Source organism: Phodopus roborovskii, unplaced genomic scaffold (genome assembly GCF_943737965.1).
Source record: "Phodopus roborovskii unplaced genomic scaffold, PHOROB, whole genome shotgun sequence".
Classification (NCBI taxonomy): Eukaryota; Metazoa; Chordata; class Mammalia; order Rodentia; family Cricetidae; genus Phodopus; species Phodopus roborovskii.
In genome coordinates, this window is record NW_026126599.1 from 10,225,903 (window position 1) to 10,247,012 (window position 21,110).

The 21,110-nt window shown below is 45.5% G+C and overlaps 1 protein-coding gene across 3 annotated transcripts in view; it reads left to right on the forward strand.

Moving 5' to 3' along the window:
* Positions 1-21,110, forward strand: part of Slc7a1 (solute carrier family 7 member 1) — a 66,723-nt gene that overhangs the window by 28,048 nt on the left and 17,565 nt on the right. The window contains exons 1-3 of one of the 3 annotated variants that reach the window (XM_051205168.1): positions 11,355-11,440; positions 16,239-16,359; positions 18,168-18,551. In XM_051205168.1, the coding sequence (XP_051061125.1) occupies positions 18,182-18,551 (370 nt within the window). In that variant the 5' untranslated portion in view covers positions 11,355-11,440; positions 16,239-16,359; positions 18,168-18,181. Of the gene's footprint in view, positions 1-5,581; positions 5,672-11,346; positions 11,441-16,238; positions 16,360-18,167; positions 18,552-21,110 lie in introns of those variants that run through there. The other 2 variants (XM_051205166.1, XM_051205165.1) reach the window with 2 other exon arrangements.

Below are 21,110 nucleotides of genomic sequence, written 5' to 3' on the forward strand. Positions count from 1 at the left end.
ATGCTGTCCCCAGTGGTGGGATGGACCTCTCTTAGCTATCCTGTCATTTTTTTTTTCCCATCAGCATTTTAAAATGTCATTACATGCCTGCTGCATCCAGCCATCACCATAATTCTAGAGTTTCCACTCCTCACCCCTTCATAACCTGTTCATTTGGTCCTCATTCCTTCCTCCTCAACTCCCCGTTCCTGGCAAGCACTAAGTCCTTTCTGTCGGGATTCCAGACATTTTGTTCAAACGGACCAACCCAAGGTATTTATAATTGGCTTCTTTCACTTGGCATGGTATTGTCCAAGTCTGTCTACGTTGTTGCATGGGTCAGTACTTCATTACTTTTTATGGATGAACGGTAGTTCATAACACAGGGCATTTGGGTTGTTCCAACTTTTTGGCTACTATAAATTTTGGGGTGTATAGTTGTGACTGGAGTTGCTGAGTCATGAGCCAAACCTGTTAAACTTCTGTTTAGCAGTTTCAGTCCTTTTAGATGTGTGTTGGGGTCCCTGCAAGCCTCACAGCCTGCAGGGAAATGACCCATGTGAGGTAAATGGTCAGCATCACATTAGGGGGCACTGGGTCAAAAGCTTCCAGAGTCTCCCTCCTGGGTTTATGCTTCTTACACGTTTAAGCACAGTAAAATTTGGGGGGAAATCTCCATGTGACAGTCATCACAGCAGAGCTACTGGGACATCTATATGGAAACTCCCTAGCAAAGTAAGCACCTGTGACCCTTTACAATAAGAATGAGTTCTATGGGCTCGTAAACAGAGCACAGAGTAAGGGCCTAGGGAGGAAGATTCGTAATAAGCACAAAGATGGATTCTATTGGTGGAGAATGCAAAGTACCTGGGACCTCTTTCGTAAGGATGGGTTCTAGTCACCAAGAGATAAAGCTCAAGGTAAGGGCCTAAATGGTGCTCAGGAAGGCTGGCTCCACACAGAATAGCAAAAGATCACCGGGTTGGTAGACACCATTCATCCTAGACTTCCAGGTGACCAGGTTTTCGTTCCTTCCCTTGAAGAGGATAGGCCTGTGCATTTTACTGTTCTGGTTCCTCCTGTGCTTTCTCTAAGCTGTGCCTCCTACATGTGGGAGGTATTTTTGTTGTTGTTGTTGTTTATTTTTGAATTATCAGTACTTTTACATTACAGTGGGACACTCAAAGTATAAAACAATTTAACCATTTTTAAGTCAGTAGCATTAAGTATGTTCATAATGTGTTTGTTTGAGACAGGGTCTCTCTACAGAGCCCTGGCTGGCCTGGAGCTCACTATGTGGAACAAGCTGACCTTGTACTCACAGAGATCATACTGCCTCTACCTTCAGAGTGCTGGGATTAAAGACAGGCACCGTCACACCCAACACATTCAACACCACAATCCTCTTTGGTTTTTATTTTTACTTTAAAATAATAATGGTTATCATTATCTGTTATTGTTTATTATTAGTAGTTGGACTGCAACTCAGGGCTTTGCCTGTTTCCCAAGGCCAGGGAAGATGCACCAAGGCATGGTAAGGTGCCGAGCAAGGTGAAGGTGAGGGAATGGTACGCCCGTGTCCACTGAAAGGTGCAGGAAGGGGCGTGGCAAGGCCTGGGAGGATACTCTAGGCAAGGTGCTAGGCTCTTCAAGGGGGTGGTTCTGGGAAGGGAGGTAGCACAGCATCTGCTGGCGTCCTGGGGGGAAAGATTCACTGAGCATGTCCCTGGGATACCACTGTCCTTCCCAGGCCCCACTCCAGGGCCCCTGTATGTGCAAAAAAGCCATGTTTTCACCTGGTTAGTTTTCTATTGATCTGCTTGGGCCCTGGCAGTTGATGTAAGCAGATCTTGGGGACAAAGGGCTATGGAAAGTGATTACTGAGCTGTGGGAGAACATGCGATGCAGAGGTCAAAGTGTGTCTTTGTTTTTAGGGGAAGCCCCATAAAGCTTGAAGACATCATTAAGAGTAGTGTAGACTCTCCAGGGCGGGGCCCTGCCCTCAGCATGCCCTGCTGGGAGACACATGCTCTTCTGCCTGCTTCCAGCCAGGGGTGTCCTCCCTGACCACTGGGTTGGATCTCTGGTTAATTCCGCCTATGTCTCTTTCTTTGCTGATCTGGGCTCTTTTGAGATGGGGTCTTGCACTGTGGCCCAGACTGTCCTCAAACTCTCCATCCTCCTGTCTCAGACTCCTGGGTGCTGGGATTATCAGAGTGAGTTACAAAGCCTGCTTTTCCAGGCCTCCTTTCTTTTTCATGCTCATTTTGTTGATGATGTCTAGTGTGTGTTTTATATTTGTGTGCCCTGCAGGATGTCTTTTGTGTTTGTGTGTACGGGAGTTTGTGTTTGTGTGTACAGGAGTAGCCCTTTTGATGCCCCAGGGTAAGAGCACTGGCTGCTCTTTCAAAGGACTTTGATTCTCAGCACCCAAAGGCAGGCAGCTCACAGCCATCTGTAACTCCAGATCTATGGGATCCAGCGCCCTCTTCTGGCCTTTGTGGTTACTGCTTGCATATGGTGCACATACACACACACACACACACACACACACACACACACACACACAGAGAGAGAGAGAGAGAGAGAGAGGCAAGCATCGTACACATGGGACTTAAAAACAACAAAACAAAAATAAAACAAAGAAAAACCCACAACAGCAGCAACAACACAGTAGCTCTCATTATACCCTCACATCCTCACTGCCGGGGCTGTATTTTATAGACTGGCAGGCAGGCAGGCATGTTGCATGTCCAAATTCAGGACGGGTGCCACTGTCCCCTCGAGCACCTCATTAATGAGACAATTCTTTATTTTAAAAGAGAAGCTGTGTAATTAAGAGCTGATTATTCACCCATCAAACAGTTCTTCACTCAAACTGGAGGATCCTTTTAAATAGCCACTTGCTCTCACTGCATTCTTCTGGGTAGCTCATTAGCTATGGGGCAGATACACCCATGGATGCTGGGAGTGAGCACCCAGGCCTAAAGGACAGAATGAGGTGCAGAGAAAGTGTTTGTGGACTTGTGGCATTTATTCCAAGAAATGCCTCAAGAATGCATTTATTAAATTAAAAAAATTACTTAATAGATTTATATGCCATCTTTCTGTCTATCATCTGTCAGTCAACCAATCTAGACTATTATAGTCACACTGTGTAGCTCAGGCTGGCTTCTGCCTATTTGTCTATCATCTATTAATCAATCAATCATCTGTTGTGACATGATCTTACTGTGTAGTGTAGGCTGACCTTGATGACATAGGAACCATAGGTACCCAGCCTTCTACAGTGTTCAGCAGTGAAGGGCAATGGAGCCCCTATCTTAAGGTTTTTGTGTCTTGAAGAATGAATCACCAAATTTTGAGCCAATTGATCTTGGTACAGAATGGGCTGGGATAATTGAATTATTTGAAGGGCTGAGGCTAGGATATATATCTAGCCATTCTTTGTTGACCATGCTTCCTTTTGACTTTGTAAATTTGACTAGCTGGCTTCCCTGGCTTGGTCAGCTAGCCTTATTCCATAGTCTAGGCACCCCTGCTTGTGGAGAAGTAGCTAATCAAAGCAGAGACATTTGAGAGTCAAAATTCTCCATTCCTGGCTAGACAGCAAAAGAAAGAAGGGCCTGTGTCCCACTGCCCCTTCAAGGACACACCCTCAGTGGCCTGACTTCCTCCCAGTAGGTCCCGCCTCTTAACTACTCCACCATCTCCAAATAGCCTATAGGTTGAGGAACAAATCTTTGGCATATGGACCATTGGGGAATATTTAAGATGGAGACTATAGCATGGTGTTTCAAGACTAGCAGGTTGAAGGATGGAGGGGATTTTCCTAGATGCTATGACCCAGAAAATCCTTTCAGAATGGCTACTTCTGGGCAGGAAGCTTGAAAGGGCCAGTGGTCAGAGTGGACCAGAGTGAGACATGGCAGGACTCCTGTACTCATGAACTTCGAGAAGCTGTGCTGTGTGCACGAGGTCCAGCTAGTCCAAAATGTCAGTATGGAGAGGGGAAGGATTTGTGAGCCCTCACCCCTCACTGGAGAGCTATGGACAATTGATGACTTCTGGGGGAGGGACAGTCCATTTTCATTAAGGGTGTGGCTCCTCCTAGGTCAGCCACACTCTAGAGCAGGGGTTTTCAACCTTCCTAAAGCTGCAACCCTCATTACAGTTCCTCATGTTGTGTTGACCCCAACCATAAAATTGTTTTTGTTGCTACTTCACAACTGTAATTTTGCTACTGTTGTAAGTTGTAATGTAAAATATCTGTGTTTTCCGATGACTTAGGTGACCTCTGTAAAGGGCTGTTCAACCTCAAAGGGGTGGGGACCTGCAGGTTGAGAACCACTGCTCTAGGTTGGAGGGTTGGGGGTGGACCTGGGAGGAGTTAAGAATTTTACAAGCAAAATAATGGACCCTTAGCATGCCTGTCAACATAGTCTTAAGATGGCCAGTGGTCCCTAGCCCCCCAGTGCCTGTGCTATAGGCTCCAGATGCATTCGTTGAGCCCTGTCTATACTCACTGGGAAGATGTAACTTATACATTGAGCAGGGTGAGATGCTTGCTAATGCTTTCAGGACATATTTCCTCTGGGTGGACCACTCTTGGTAGAATATAGCTTCATGTGCTTGAACCCAAGTTCACAAGCCTCTTCGCCCCTGGAGGCCGCAGAGGGTGGTGTTTAAATGTTGCCTGCTTTACTATGAGGTAATTGGTGTTGAATTCTTTGTGTATTAGGTGCATGGAATTTTTATTGTTCTGCTTTTAACAAACAAGGAATTTGCAAGTCCGGAAAATTAGAATGAGTTGGTCAGAACATTTCTTGGATTAGGAAAAGCAGTCCTAATAAATTTATTCACCAGGCATTCCAGGCCACTGATCCCAATAGGTTCCTCTTGAATTAATAATGCATGGCATGCATTTTTCTTTCATTTCAATTTAGCATTTTTTTTTTTTTAATATTACAGCAGGAAAGTGTGACTGGGGCAAACCTAAACAGCTATGTAAGACTCCTCCTCTACCCCTCTCCCTTTGTTTTCCAGTCCTGAGAACTGGAAAACATTTCTATTTTGCATGCTAGACATGTGCCATCTCCAAGATCTACACTCACAGGCCATCGTCACCTTCCTTAGGTTGCTGCATTATGTTCAGTTTGGATAGGACACCAAACTCCATGTGCAGTAGTTGGTGGGCTCTGAAATCATATTGTGAGGACTTTTAAATCCTGAAATGTGGGTGTTTGCATTTTGGCTGGATCTCTGCTCCTGTATTTACTGTTTTACTGACACATGCAGATCCTTCCTGATGTTGGCATATTACAGTATGGCATTTAAAAAACAAATCGTGAGGCTGGAGAGATGGTTCGGTGGTTAAAAGCACTGGCTGCTATTGCAGAGGACATGGGGTGACTCATGGTCATCCATGACATCTCCCATGCCTCGGCCCTAGTCATTGTCCACCTGTGGACTCCTTCAATTGCGGAGCCCCTGCTTACCACAGCAGGGCTAAGAGGAATCATTGCTTCCCTGACAGCCCGGATTTGGAGGCTCTGGTGCCCAAACTGAGCTCTGTAACAACCCTTTGTTCTCTGCTTTGCAGGAGCCTGAAGCTACCGCAGACTCTACTGTGACATCTTGTCTCCCAGACTCTGGTCATCCTCAGTGAGAAGGTCCACGAATCTTACTCCAGGTACTAGTTGGCCCTTGGCACCCTGGAACATGAACATTTTTTCACTATAATGTATCATTCATTCCAACCCAACCTAACTGATAACTAGCCCTGTCATCTTTGTGTGTGGATTTGTACATGGAACCTAGGACCTTGCCTGTGCTGGAGAGTCACTCTCTGAACCTTGCAACACCCAGCCTCGTCTTATTTTTTAAATTCCCAACACCTTTTCAGACTTAAGAGTTTTGAGTGGGGTTGGGGGGTGGGGGGCAGGGAATTCGGGGTTGGGGAAGGGTATCTCTGGTTGGCCAGAGACACTGCCTTGCTTTTCTTTTTAAATAGAAGCAACTCACCTGAAAATGTACTTTAAGCCAGGTGTTAGTGTTATGCGCTTTTAGTCCCAGCACTTGGGAGGTGGAGAGAGGAAGGCAGATCTCTGCCTGTTCTACAGAGCGAGTTCCAGGATAGGTTCTAAAGCAATACAGAGAAACTCTGTCTTGAAAAACCATGTTTGAGTGTGTGTGTGTGTGCGTGTAACCCACTGTTCTAGTCATGCATGGGTGATGGTGCATACCTTTAATCCAATGCTCAGGTGGAGGCAAGTGGATCTTTGTGAGTTCAAGGGCAGCCTGTTCTACAGGGTGAGTTCTAGGACAGCCAGGGCTACATAGGGAGATCTTGATCCCCCCAATAATTAATTAATTAAATAAATAAAATACAAATAGTTGTGGGATAAAATCTACTGCTCTATTTACTTTCTATTAAATGCAAATGTTCCCTGGGTGTGATTTCATTCTTATACTTGCTGTGTTATCAGCAAACATGGAAGGGTAAAGCTTTCAATGTGACTAGAGAGCACACGGGGTAAGGAGGGGAGTGTGTGTGTGTACAGTGAACCTCACCCTCACATGGTCTTACGGTCAATTATGGCTTCTCACAGCCTTCATTCTGTCTTTGCCTGTATTAAGAATGCCCACATAATCAGGTTCAGCAGACCACCCAAGTCCTTAATCAGAAGGTATTTGTGAGAGACACAGCTGGTGACCTGTGTCACATGTGAGCCTCGCAGGGAGGATTAAGAAGGGAGGAGGGAAGGGGCCCGGAGTGTGGCTCTGTAGTGGGGATTAGGCTACAAGCAGTACCTGTTGATGAAGCTGCTGTAACCCCATTAATAATGCCTTCCTGTCATTAATTCTGGTAACAATAATTCTGTTATAATAAGGCGTTCCTGTCCTGGCCAGGCATGTTTGCACTTCTGTTGTAATGAGAACAGGGAGCTCACGAAGCTGACTCATCATCCTAGTGTAGTATACAGTAGGTACTCAATATTTGTTGTGCAGACAGTTGGGTCTAAACAGCTACTTGCTTTCTTTTCCCCATGCAGATAAGTGCAGTATGAAGTTGGTGCGCGCGCCCGTGTGTGTGTGTGTGTGTGTGTGTGTGTGTGTGTGTGTGTGTGGTTTATCTTTTGTAGGTTCTGCAATCTAGGGTGATGATAGCCCAGGGTGAACACTTTTTTTTTGGAGGCAGGGCTTTCTTTATATAGCCCTGGATGGCTTGGAGCTCCATATGTAGACCAGGTGGGCCTCAGACTCAAAGATCCACTCATCTCTGCCTCTCAAGAGCTGGGATTAAAGGTGTGTGCCACAATATGCCAGTTACCATAGGTAGTGTTTTATTTTATTTTAATTTTTTTTGTCAGTGTCATACACACACACACACACACACACACACACACACGTAATGTATTGTGACCCATTTCCAGGTGTCGGCCTGGGTAGAGCTGCCGGCCAGGCAGGGTGAGGCAGCTTAGTTTGCAGATCTCCCGTAGCTTGTTATGGAGTGTGGTGACTTGCTCCAACAAACCAGTATGGAGGGCTGCAAAGAAGACAGAGACCTGTATAACTGACCCCACTGTGGGAGTGACAGTGTTACCGTGGGGTTCTAAAGGGTCTCTGGGTTCTAAGGCTGCTTCCAGCCATCCAGGTGGGAGTGTGGGAGAGCACATCTGGCTTTGCTAGGGTCTCTGGGCCTGTGAGTGTGCTGGCTGGTGGCTTGTTGAAGATTCACAACCTATGGGGGAGCGTGCTGGCATCAGTTACTCTTGAGGACTTCGTTATTTTCTTAGGTTGTGCAGGAAAACATGTTCTGGAATCTGGAACGATTGCTGTAGCAATCGAGAGTCCTGTGAGTAGGTTGTCAGATGACAGTGGGGGACAATGGTGGGTCTTACTTAAGACATATGTTGAAATGTCTGGATTCCATTTTTGGGAGTTTTAAAGGGCTGGGAGTGTAACTCAGCAGTGGGTGTGTGTCTAGTACATTCCATCCCCAGCGCCAAACACCCCGCTCCCACACACATATATGCCTTTAAAAATAGTAGACTAGACCTAGGCTTTCTTCTCAGATGTAGAATAGATTGTCAGAAAGACGGGTATGTTTCACTTAGTTGGGTCTAGAACGTTGTTGGTATTTGGGACAGTGAAATTCAGGTCCTGGAGTGATGTGTGGCTACATTAGAATGATTAAAGCAAGCAGTTGACTTAGCCACTGACCTATGATAAAATTCATTCTTGGTGGCCACAACACTCTCCCAGGGGGCAGTTGGCTCCATTCCTTCAGAATTCCTCCAGCATTCTGGGTGCCTGTCTCCACCTCCACCTGGCCTTGGTGCTTGTCTCTGATCCTTCAGATAAGCATTCCGATCTTCGAAGTCCTTTGTGTAACTGGACATTTTCTTCCTGCCCTCTGCAGGAATCATAGGCAAATCAAACCTTCTCTACTTGAGTCTATTCTGTTCCTGCCTCCCAGGGCGGCTGTCTATTGTATGCACATTTCACAGGGGGAACCTCATGGCAGGGACAATACAACTGGGAGATTTTTCAAGAGTAAGGACAGGTTTGGCCTGAATGAATATTTCAGGTTATAAATACCTTCCTTTTGGAGCGAGCCTCTGAAATTTTGGCCACCAGTGAATTGTGACTTGGAATAAGACAGGAAGACCTACCACAAAATGCGGCATTTCCTGTGTAGGGATCATTTGTGCTTGACTTCTGCCTAGATAGTACCCATGGCAACCAGGGGCCTGTGTTCTGTACCTGAAGGCTCTTTGAGAAAACAGGGTCAGGAACAAATGACAAGTAAGTACAACAGGTTATAACATTTGTTTATGCAAAGATACGTTCACCAATCAGATTAAGATACTGTGTAATACGATGCCAAACAGGAGGCTGTACCCCAGCAACCGGAAGTCCTTGGACTTGGATCCCCCCACCCCCAACTCTGGTATTTTTTTTTTTTTTTTTTAACAACAAATCTGGATTAATCGTCCTCTAAGTAGAGGAATGACTCTCGTGGTGTGAATCTAGTGTGACCAGGCTAGACTCCTGGGGTGGTTCTGCCCAGCCCTCCTGCCTGTCCCTGGCTTCTGACCCCCAGTGCAGTTTCTCTCTCTTGTCTGTTGTCTCATGTATTACCTGCAGCTGCAGGCGTGTGCTGCTTCTCCCCAGTCCCGGCTGGGAATTCTGTGGTCCTCACAGTCTGTATCTCAAAACTGTACTGGGAAATGCCCCACCTCCCTCCCCACCTCTAGCCCAGCAGCCATGAGCCAGCAACCTATGAGTTCTTCTTTTTTTTTTCCCAAGTCGAATCTTTAGAATTCGTGTTGGTTCCTCTAGCACAGGCTGGAGTGAGATGGCTAGTTTTTCTGTCTTAATTCTGAAACTCAAAGAAACACCTAAAAAGCACAGCCTGAGAGAGCAGCCTGGTCTTTTTGACTCTTGGCTATTTTTATAAAACCAATAAAAAAATGTTTCAATTTCACACGTGTGATCAGACATTTTCACCGGGACTGTATACTCCCCAATAATGACATGGAGACTTATTACTAATCATGAAAGTTTGGCTGGTAGCTTAGGTTACTTCTAACTAGCTCTTATAACTTAAATTAACCCATACCTATATTAATCTTGGTTTTGCCTTGTGGTATCTCTTCCAACTTACACCTCCTGTTTCCTCTTGTCTGCCTGGCGACTCTGCCTCTTTCCAGAACTCTTTCTGTCCATAGTCCCGCCCATACCTCCTGCCAATCACAGTGATACATGTTCACACAGTGTAAAGGAATATTCCACAACACGTATGGGTCAACCTGATTCTGTACAAAAGACTATTTCACTAAGTGCATGACAGTGGCTAATAGCATTTGAAGCTGTCCAGGCCCTGAGGTATGGAGTGGGTTCTGACGTAGGAAGCACAAGCACTTCTGGGTCACTTGTAGGTGGATTTGTTTCTTTTTGCATTTAAGTTTGGAAATTTCCAGACACACGGAGAGACAGAAAAACATAACAAAATCACAGGGACCTAATTACCAGCATCTCCTATGTAGACATGAGACAGGTTGACCTTGCCAGGGACCCTAGAGTTTTCCCTTTTTCCTCCTGTTTGTTGATTTCATTAGAGAGATTTTCTCCATTTAATTCAGAATCATTGCACACTCATTATAGGGGGAAAATAGTAAAAAATCAGGAAATAAAAGGGGCTTTGAATCCTCCAGAGAGGCAATGGTCTCAATTTTCCTGCCCTGGAAATTCTTTATATACTTTTTTTTTTATGTTTCCCCCTACATTTCAGACATATAATATTTCTAGCATATTTAATCTTGCTTGACTTGTCTGGAGTTTCCTCTACGTACCTTTTCCAAGCCCCTGCTGTCTGTATGATTTCTAGAATGTTCTTACCACAGCCCTGGTCGTGTCATGCAGCTGAAATTCTCCACTTTTACTCCCGTCTTCCTACACTTCAATGCCAGCAGCAAGAGGGGAGTGAGTGATCTCATAGGAGTCATTCCGTTGTGCTTGGAGTGATCAATTAAAGTTTGCATTCAGGGAGACAGAATATAATCGCAGAACTTGGCAGGCAGAGGCAGGCTGATCTCTGTGAGTTCGAGGCCAGCCTTGTCTACAGAGTGAGTACCAGGACAGACAGGACTATTACACAGAGAAACCTAGTCTTGAAAAAGAAAAAGAAAAAACGTTTGCATTCAGGAACTAGTTGTCACCAAATGTGTGTCAATCATTTTGTGTCTATAGATTTCAGATGGGATGACACAGTGAGCGTTGACGGGCAGCAGGAGGCATGTTTGGACAAATTCATGTCCAGCGAGCCAGGAATGAAAAAAGGTCTCACGTGATTGCCCTGGCTGCTTGGGATTCTGAAATAGGTTCAGGGTCATTTGGGTACATGGCCGTACTCTGATACGAGACAAGTAAGTGGTTGGTGGTGTGACTAGCATGCCTGAGGCTCTGGGTTTGATCCCCAGCACAAAAGAACAAACAGTAGTATCAAACCAAAATTGAGTCAGTTTCACCCTGGCAGAGAACACAGCTTTTGAAAGTAGGTGATGTGAGTTCAGGTCCTGGCCCAGCTACATTTGAATTATGTGAATTGCACAATGTACCATCAAAACTCCACCCTTCTCTCCTTATAAGAGGATGGACAGTTGCAACCACTGACTTTAAAAAGACACTGCATGGGCCTGGCCTGGCTCTGATGTTGTGTCTTGCTTCTTCCTAGCAGGCCGGCTCACCAAGTTTTTTTGTTTTTGTTTTTGTTTTGTTTTGTTTTGTTTTCCTTCTCTAGTTCAGTTCCCTTGTCTATTTGTTTTCTGCAGTTTTTCTTTGTCTTATTTTGGGCCATTGGATTTTGTAGGAATTACATTTTTTTTAAACAAAGTTGTTCATGATGGCGGGAAGACTTGAGGAGGAGTGAGTGAAGTTTCTAGAAGTCTGGGAGGTAAGATGTGCTCCCTGGCTTGTGGGTATACTGTTGACCAGCCCAGGTTCATTGAAGGTATGTTGCCTGAGTAAATGAATGGTCTGGGAAAGTAGTGGCTGGTTAGTTTATCAAAAGTGAAATTGGTTTTTGCATGGGGTCCTCTGCCTTATTCTTGTTCCTGGTCCTCTTTCAAAGAGGATGTTTCTAGAAGGCTCCAAAGAAAATTGCAGTTTACCTCTCAGGAAGGAAAAACACCAGCATTCCATCTAGGGGAACATGAATGAAGCCTGTCTTACGGACATTTCTGCTCCTTGGACCCAGACCCCAGTTAATCCTGCTCCACTGTCCCTGTACCCAGAGCACTTAGCTCATACATGTGTGTCCCTGGGAGGATCTATGTCATTGTTTTTGATGCCTTCCCAGACTCAGGGTGGGTCGTTTCTGATTTGGGTAAATGGCGTTGAGAAAGCTGTGTATGGTGAAGCAGATGGAGAGCCAACAGGGTCTGTGACAAAGCAGGTTGAAACCCCACTGCTTGGAGAAGCCAGAGCCAGCCTCATGGCCTACCTTGCGATTAAGATTTAAAAGGGAAAGAATGATTAGTAGTGTGATGATAGATACAAAGGTGGCTTTTCAGAAAAGCATGGTTGGTTTTTCATCTTCCCCTAATGCTTTATCCCACCGGGGTCTCACAAGACCTGCAGTGGTGAGACAGGGATTGTTATCTCCATCGTGTGTGTGTGTGTGTGTGTGTGTGTGTGTGTGTGTGCGCGCGCACGTGTGCATGTGCCATGTATGTGTCGTCTATGTGTGTGTCATATGTGTGATGTATGTGGTGTGTGTGTGTGTGTGTGTGTGTGTGTGTGTGTGTGTGTGTGTGTGAGTGTCTGTATGGCACTGGGTCCTCTGGGGGGCAGGCCTGGTACTTTCTCAAGTTTGTCACAGCCAGCATTTGTCACACTCAGGCTTATTGGTTTGGTCCTCTGCAAGGTTTGTATGTGGCCCCTGTTCAGGCATCTTGGAGCTATGAGAAACTCATCCTTAGCTTCTTACATAGCTGAGGGCTGAGGCTATGTGGCTTCTCCTAGTCCCTTGGAGAACAGTTTGTTATCATGGGTTTTCAAAGGTCTGTGTGTTGGGTGGGTCTCATCATTGACAGGTTATTGGATCACAAAGCTTCTACTTAGCCAATGGACCAATCCACTGATGTTTCATAATTTGGTGGCATTCTTGGCTGACCATAGTGTATAGATGGATTTTTCTTTGGGCTGCAGCTTACAAAAAAATGATACAGAGACTTATTATTAATTATGAAAGCTTGGCTTATAGCTTCGGCTTGTCCTACTAACACTTACAACTTAAATTAATCTGTTTATATTAATCTATGTTTTGCTTTGTGGCTTTTTACCTCTCTTCCATCTTGCACCTCCTGTTTCCTCTCCTTGTCCTCTGGTGTTTCCCCGGTGCTTAGAGTCATCTCCTCTCCTTCTCCTGTGCCTGGAAGTCCCGCCTAACCTCTTCCTGCGTAGCTATTAACCATTCAACTCTTTATTAAACCAATCAGCAGGTGCCTTAGCAAAGACACATTTTCACAGTGTTCAAAAAGGTTATTCCATAACCACAGAAGGACCTACGTGGGGAAAGCATGTGACTGGGGGCATGCTCTTGGCTACATCTCAGCCTGGACCCATTCTTTGGTCATGAGATGAGCCTTTTTGCTGTAGCACATGTATGAGATGCTGTGACATTCATCCTCAGGCCAGGAACCAGTGAAGCCAAAAGAAGTCTTACTCCCCTCCAGTTGTTTCTCTTGTGTATTTGTCACTGGGTTTTGGAAGTTGTCTCAAGCCATGCCAGGCAGCTTCCCCACATGGATTTTGTTTTAGGATGGATCTTCAGTCTCTGGGAGTTCTGCCTTTGACCCCAACAGAAAGATAATGAGGCCCTTGAGTTTTCTGATAGTGTAAAAGGAGGTTGAGGCTAAAGTTACCAAGACCTGGATAACTGGTGGGCACTAAGTTTGGCTGTCATACTAGCCCTGTGCCTTGCTGTGACAGGCTTGAGAGATCCATTCTGTGTGCCTTGTGGGCATCAGGAGAGGGCATCATGTGGGGCTAGCACAGTTTTGGTTCTTCAGGAAAACAGTGACTCAAGGAACAGTGCAGCCATCTTCTGGACCAGCTCTCCTCTCTCGGTCCCCCTTATGCTGTATACTAGTTCCTGGAATTATGTAATTTTTAAAGATTCATCATATATATATAATATATATGTATATATATTATATATGTGTGTGTGATTGTGTGTATGCAATGTCCATGAAGGCCCAGAGAAGTATCAGTTCCCCTGGAACTGGAGTTACAGACAGTTTTTGAGGCACCATATGGTTGCTGGGAACAGAACCCCAGTCTTATGGAAGAGTAGCATTGCTCTTATCTGCTGAGCCATCTCTCTAGCCCCTGTGTGGTTTGTTTGTTTTAAGGTTTATTTATTTATAATGGATACAGTCAGTGTCCTGCCTGTGTGTTGTATGCATGTCTCCAGATCTTATTACAGAGGGTTTTGAGCCATCATGTGGTTGCTGGGAATTGAATTCAGGACCTTAGGAAAAGCAGCCAGAGCTCTTAACTGAGGACCCATCTCTCTGGGCCCCAAGTGCAGGCAGCAGGAAGAGACTGAGGCACATTTCCTCCAGCAAACTACACCTACTCCAATAAGGCCACACCTACTCCAACAAGACCACACCTACTCACAAGGCCACACCTACTCCAACAAGGTCACACCTCCTAATAGTGCCACTCTCTATGGGCCTATGGGGCCATTTTCATCCAGACCACCATAGTCATGACAACTGTCTTCCTTTTCCTTTCTGCCCACTGTGCATCCTAGGTTGCTGCTTACTTGGCCCTTGTTTGCTTCTGTCTGGGTTGCTCCTTCCACAGCTCCATGGTTTCCCATTACATGTCTCCACCCTTAGTTGAACTGGCCTTGTCTGTACCCTGGTCTTAGTTTATCTTTTTCCTAATTCAAGTTCTTACACCTGGACCTTCTACCATCTGCAGGGGAAGTGAGTCCTGCTTTGAAATCACTTCCTCCTCCACAGCCTTCTCCCCCATCGTGTCACTACTCCACAATGGCTAGCATCCTCCACTGTGTTTTTTTCTGGTGCCAGTCCCGCACTGGGAGCCCCCTGCCCTTCCTTATCAACGCTCCACGCCCCCTCCTGCCATAGCCTGCCGGGTGCAGGGGTTGACCAGCTCTCTGTGTCTCTAGCAACTGTGTGGTGTGGTTTCTTGAACCCTGCACATTTGCAGGCTGTCTTCTGTCCCCCCCACTGGAATGACAGGTTAGTGCTCCACACCAGACAGCAGGTGGAAGCTGGTAGGGAACAGGCCGTTCTGAAAATCCAGGGAAGATTCCAGCGTGTTAAGTTCTTAAAGGATGGTGTTTGGGGACTAACTGCCTTTCTGGCCCTTCTCTCTCACCAACCATCAGACTGGAAGAAATCGGTGATTAAAGTTGTGACTGAAAAGGTCACATAGCTCATAACTCCCCCACTTAGAGATTTAAAAAATAGCCAAGGAAGTCTTCCTGAGGCCCTGAGCTACTGGATCATTTTACTTCTAATTATTGTTGTTATTAATTTCCGAGACAGGGTTTCTCTGTATTGCTTTGGATCCTGTCCTGGGACTAGCTCTATAGACCAGGCTGTCTTCAAACTCACTCACTGAGATCTGCCTGCCTCTGCCTCCCTAGTGCTGGGATTAAAGGTGTGCACCACCACTGCCTGGCTTTTTGAAGATTTATCATTATCTTTATTGTTTTTAATTCTCTCTCTCTCTCTCTCTCTCTCTCTCTCTCACACACACACACACACACACACACACACACACACACGTGCCCACAAAGGCCAGAGGGGATGGAGTTATAGGCATTTGTGAGCTGTCTGATGAGAGCGGTGGGAACTGAATTCAGGTCTTCTGAAAGAGGGATACATGCTCTTAACCACTGAGCCTTCTCTCCAGTCCTATTTCACTTCTGTTTTTATTTGTGATAGTTAGGATACAATTCAGAGTTAGCATTTCTGTGAGAATGGAACAGATTACTATCCTAAGGCAAGGGCTCTGTAATAATCACTGTGGAATATGATGGGCAGAGATTTCATGTTGTTCCGTGTCTTACCAATACCTGTAATAAAAATCATTCGGGATAGTGTACACATCATCCCTCCCACAGGAAACAGGTAACCTCATCTAGATCCCATTTTCCTCACCTGGCAGCTTCCTGTGTGAGTCCCAGCAGCAGGAAGTCGGCCTTCACTTGCCAGCTGGGATTGCAATGAATAGATTTGTTTTGTACAGAGAAACCTCATCTCTTTCCTAACTGCTGCTTTGTAAGACCCACTTTGGAGGCTTTGGCGTGAGTGGAAGAGGTAGACCAATGTATAGAAACTACCGATGACATGTTTTTTTTGAGAGTTTTTAAATATCTCTGAAGAGACACAAAGGGAACTTCTTAAAATAAACCCTGGGCGTAGTGATTTAGTGTCACGTTTCCTCTCATCCCACGAGGCAGAAATGGACACCTAACTGTCCTCAGCAGCAGCTCACAGCACCTGGCACAGCCTTGGTTCCCAGCTGTGCCCCCTCTCACTTCCCTGTCACCAAGGGCTGTACCAATGGCAGAGAGCCTGTGTGTGTGTGTGTGTGTGTGCGTGTGTGTGTGTGTGCGTGCACGCACACGTGTGTTTGGCGGAATGTGAGCTGCAGCCCTGTGGTTACACTGTCTCGCCCTCTTCATGTGATGCCTGGAAACCAAGATTTGTGTATCTGGTTAATGGTCTTCAGTCTGAAGGTGGTTTGGAAGTCCCTTCAACATCAGTGAGTTGGTTCTCAGAGTGGGTGTTCACTGGTGTCCTGTCCGTGCTGGTGGAGACACAGGTATGTCTGTACCTAACTTATTTCACACCCAGGCATGTCCAAAAGTGCCATTTTGTCCTAGTCTGAGGTCTCTGAGTTCACTTTCTACCTTGAGGTTCAGAAGTCTATTACTGGAGTATGGTTCTCAAGAGACAATATGGAGAAGTTGCTGTAATTTTTACCAGGGCTGGAGTGCGAGGCAACATGCATCCTAGGCAAGCATTCCAGCACTGAGTTCCACCCCTAGGGCTGCAATGCTCTTTTCAGTGGCTTATCAAAGCTGAACCTTCCCTGTCAACATCCATCCCAAGTACCTGTTCACTGGTTGATTTCATGCATGTGCCCCCGGTATCCAGCAGTATCAGGGCTCAGTACTTCCTGCTTCTCTTGGCACCCACAGCCTTGTCGTGATGTTCAGGAAGCTCCCTACTTCCCAGGCACGCTGCCCACTTAACAGAAACGCCCCCAGCATCTGCACCTGGTGTGGATATGTCCAAAAATAGTCCCTTCCTTGTGTAAACACTGGAAAGCCATAGAACTCTCTTACATGGGTTACAAACTCTGGGGTTATGGGATTTTTCTCTCTCGGTGACCTGTCTATCATTTCCTTGAGACTCTGCCCCCACCTAGGTGTCAGGGGCTGTCACTTCCTTCCCACCCTGTAGGGTTGCCAGGATTCCAGATGCCTTGCAACCTTGTTTGACCTTAGTTACAATTTACTTTTCCTCATCTATATAACAGGGGAATTCCCAGGTCTAAATGGACATTTTATGGGTTTTGATTATTCTATGGAGCTGGCAGGTAAAATACCAGGAAGAAGCAGCCACAGTCACTTAGTGGCCTGGAGCCTGTAGTGGGGTGTGTGTGTGTGTGTGTGTGTGTGTGTGTGTGTGTGTGTGTGTGTGTGTGTGTGTGTGTGTCAGGGGTGGCACAGAGACAGGCAGGTGATACAGTGCTGTGGATGGCTAGAGGTAGACTTTTCCAGACCTGGGACTATTTTGTTTATCAGTGACTTCATTGTGGACCTAAATTAGATCAACAGAAGACTGATGATAAAGAAGAAAAATGAATGGTGAAAAAAAAAAATAACTGTAGTTGTTTTGAACCCAAAGTTGTTCTGGTGGCTTCTCTGTACACACCGACTATTGTTAACTTAAACTCTTCACCTGAAAACAGCTTTCTATTTAGAGAAAAATGGTGAAGATAGTTCAGACTTCTCATGAATCCTATGCCCAGTTTCTTCTGTTATTTGTGATTATTGATTCATTGTAGGGGTAGATCCCATGGCCTAGAGCAGTCCTAAGGCTGTCACGCTTTAATACAGTTCCTCATGTTGCATTGCTACTTTATAACTATATTTTCACTATATTTATGAATTGTAATGTATATCTGATATGCAGGATGTCTTGACCCACAGGTTAAGAACCGCTGAGCTAGAGAGTATTGTATTGCTCAAGACTTAGGTGTTTTAGCAATTACACTACAGTTGGGTTTGCATTTCATTATAATACAGTGTACTTGAAATTACATCTTGTTTGTCCTGCTGCATCACAGCTGAGGTTGGGAACAGTGCCACTCACTGTCTGTGTTCCCAGTTAGCTGTCACACCTGGGGCAGAGCAACCATGGGTTTCTGTCCGTCTTGGAAAGTCCCAAGACTGTCCTCATGGAATCTGACTGTTGGTGGAATGAGAACCTGAAAACATCTTAGTAGTAATAGCTTTAAAAAGGGTTTCATCCCTGTGTTCCATCCTGCAACAAAGTGAGGTTTGCTGGTATAACACGTGGTGGTGACTGAACCAAACACCATTTCTTTCTCTTTTCTGACAGGTTTGCTCAGCACAATGGGTTGCAAAAACCTGCTTGGCCTGGGCCAGCAGATGCTGCGTCGGAAGGTGGTGGACTGCAGCAGGGAGGAGAGCCGGCTGTCCCGCTGCCTCAACACCTTTGACCTGGTAGCTCTTGGGGTGGGCAGCACCTTGGGTGCAGGTGTCTACGTTTTGGCTGGTGCAGTGGCCCGTGAGGATGCTGGTCCCGCCATCGTCATCTCCTTCCTGATTGCTGCCCTGGCTTCAGTGTTGGCTGGCCTGTGCTACGGAGAGTTTGGTGCTCGTGTCCCCAAGACGGGTTCAGCCTACCTCTACAGCTACGTGACAGTGGGGGAGCTCTGGGCCTTCATCACCGGTTGGAACCTGATTCTCTCCTACATCATTGGTACGTGTTCTGGTCCCCTCCAGCCTGCAGCATTTGTCTTCTGACCTCTATTTGTTAGGGATGCTCTGCTCTCCTCTCCTCAGAGACTGACTTGGTATGTTTCCAGGGACCCTCCAGCCTGACTACTGTTTGTGTGCCTCTGACTTTCAGCAGGGACTAAGGTGTCTTTAGGAGTCACTGTTGTGACTTCTCTCATTTTGCATCTGTTCGATGAGTTTGCTTTCTCTTGCTGTGATAAACACAACACCAAAAGCAATTTGGGGATGAAAGAGTTTATCTCAGCTTACAGATTACATTCCCAAATAACCACGCAGAGACTTATTAATTGTAAATGATCAGCCAATAGCTTAGGCTTGTTTCCAGTCAGCTCTTACAACTTAAATTAACCCATTTCTATTAATCTATATGCTGCTCAAGGCTCATTTACCTCATGTTGCTTCTTCGAGTCTGGCTCCCAACTCCTCCATCTCCTCTGACTAGGTCTTCCTTCTCCCAGCATTCTCTCTGCCCTGAAAATCCTGCCTAGCTATCTATTGGCCAATGAGAGTTTTATTAACAAAGTGAGAGCAACACATCTCTACAGTGTACAGAAGGATTATTCTACAGCAAGGGAAGTCAGAGTAGGAACCAGGAGGCAGGACCATGAAAGAGTGCTGCTTACTGGCTTTCTCTCATGGTTACTCAGCTCACTCTCTTCTGCAACCCGTGGCTGGCACCCATAGTCAGCTCATCCCTCCCACATCAATCATTAATCATGAAAAAGGCCTGAAGCCTCACCTATGGGTCATTCTGGTGGAAGTGACCCTTCAGTTAAGGCTATTTCTTCCCAGATGACCCCAACTTGCATGAAGTTGACAAAAAGCTAACCAGCTCAGCACCCATAAGCAGGGACCAAGCCAGGCCAACTGTGACAATCCCTGTTAATTCAATGAATATATGGCTGATGGGATAATTGTAATTTTAAAATGTAGTTTTGTTTTTGTTAGCACCCGTCCCCCAATTATTACAGTGAATATATCATGGTAGACAATGCTTAGGGAAGCAGAGAAAAACACAAAGAACAGAAACAGAGAAACACCAGCCTGATATTTACTGGGTATTGCTTCATTCTGGCCATTTCACTGGAGGTGTGTGATACTGTCTGAACAGTTAGGGGCATCCCATTGTTAACAAGTTAACATTGAATAGAGATGCAGAGGGATCTAACTCAGAACCTTTCGTATGCTAGACATATGTCCTTCCAGTAAGTTATAATCCCAACCCCTAAATATATATGTGTGTGTATATACACACACATATATATATTTAATCCCTTTATAAGTCAAATGTCATGATGGTTTCTTCATGGCAATATTCCTACTGACTGTGTATCATGGTGTATATAGGTTTATAAGTCTAGAATAACTTTACCCAATGTCCTTCTGCACTATTTAGATCATATCTGTTGTTTTTCATAAATAATTACTTTGTGCAATTATAGACATAGCCACAATTCCTTTCCCTTGAAATATTTAAGGGGCAGAACATCTAGAGCAAAATTTCTGCCTACTTTAAAACCTTTGTTCACTCTGGTCCTCCATCCTACCTAGCTATTGAGATTTTCTCCATCTAGTCTTAGTCCCACTGGACCAGTTTTTCTCCACCCAGTTGGGTCCCCATAGCCATTATGAAATAACCACTCTGAGACTTAACATCTATTTATAATTGTTTGGCCATTGGCTTAGGCTTCTTACTGGCTAGATCTTTCTTAATTATTACCCCATTTCTATTGATTTGTATATCTCCACATGACTTTCACTTACCAGTAATGCCTGGGGATCCTGCCTCCCTGGCACTCCTTGGTTACTCCCTGACTCCCCCTTCTTTCTCTCCATGTCTCTGTTTGAATTTCCCTGCTGGCTCTGTTCTGCCAGGGTATTGGTCAAATCAACTTCTTTATTAACCAATAGTAATAAAACGTATTCACAGCATACAGAGGGGCATCCTGCATCACCCAGCCTTTCTTCATATACTTCTCCGAGTATTAGCATTAAACACAACCACCCGTGAAATCTCAGTCCATTTCCACAAGGAAACCTGGAAGTGGTCCGGTGAGCCACCTTCAGGGACTCCCTGATCATGTCAGCATGGGGGATGCCATAACCACCTCCTTAGGTTATCAGACAGAATGCTCAGGTGTCCGGTGGGTGGTTCTTCTCTCTCCTAGCACTACAGTGTCTGTGAGCCAGCGGAGCTTGCTCTAATGGTTCTAATGTAAAATTCATAAAATTCATAATATTTCTTTTCCTGTGCAGCCTTCCGACTTGTAACCACAGATGACTCTCACATACCTACGCTTCTCGGTGGGAATGAAGCTTTTGTAAATGGGCTGGTACATTTCCAGGCGGTTTACCTGGGCATAAAACAACAGTGAGCTTGAAGTGTTTGCTGCTGTTAGAACAACAAAATAATAGTCTTTCCTGGAGTGGTGCCACTTGCCTGTGGAAGAGTCACAGAAAGGGTCTGGAAATCTGTGCTCAGCCTTAGCTACTGAGGGAGGAGGGCTTTGCAGTTTTAAGA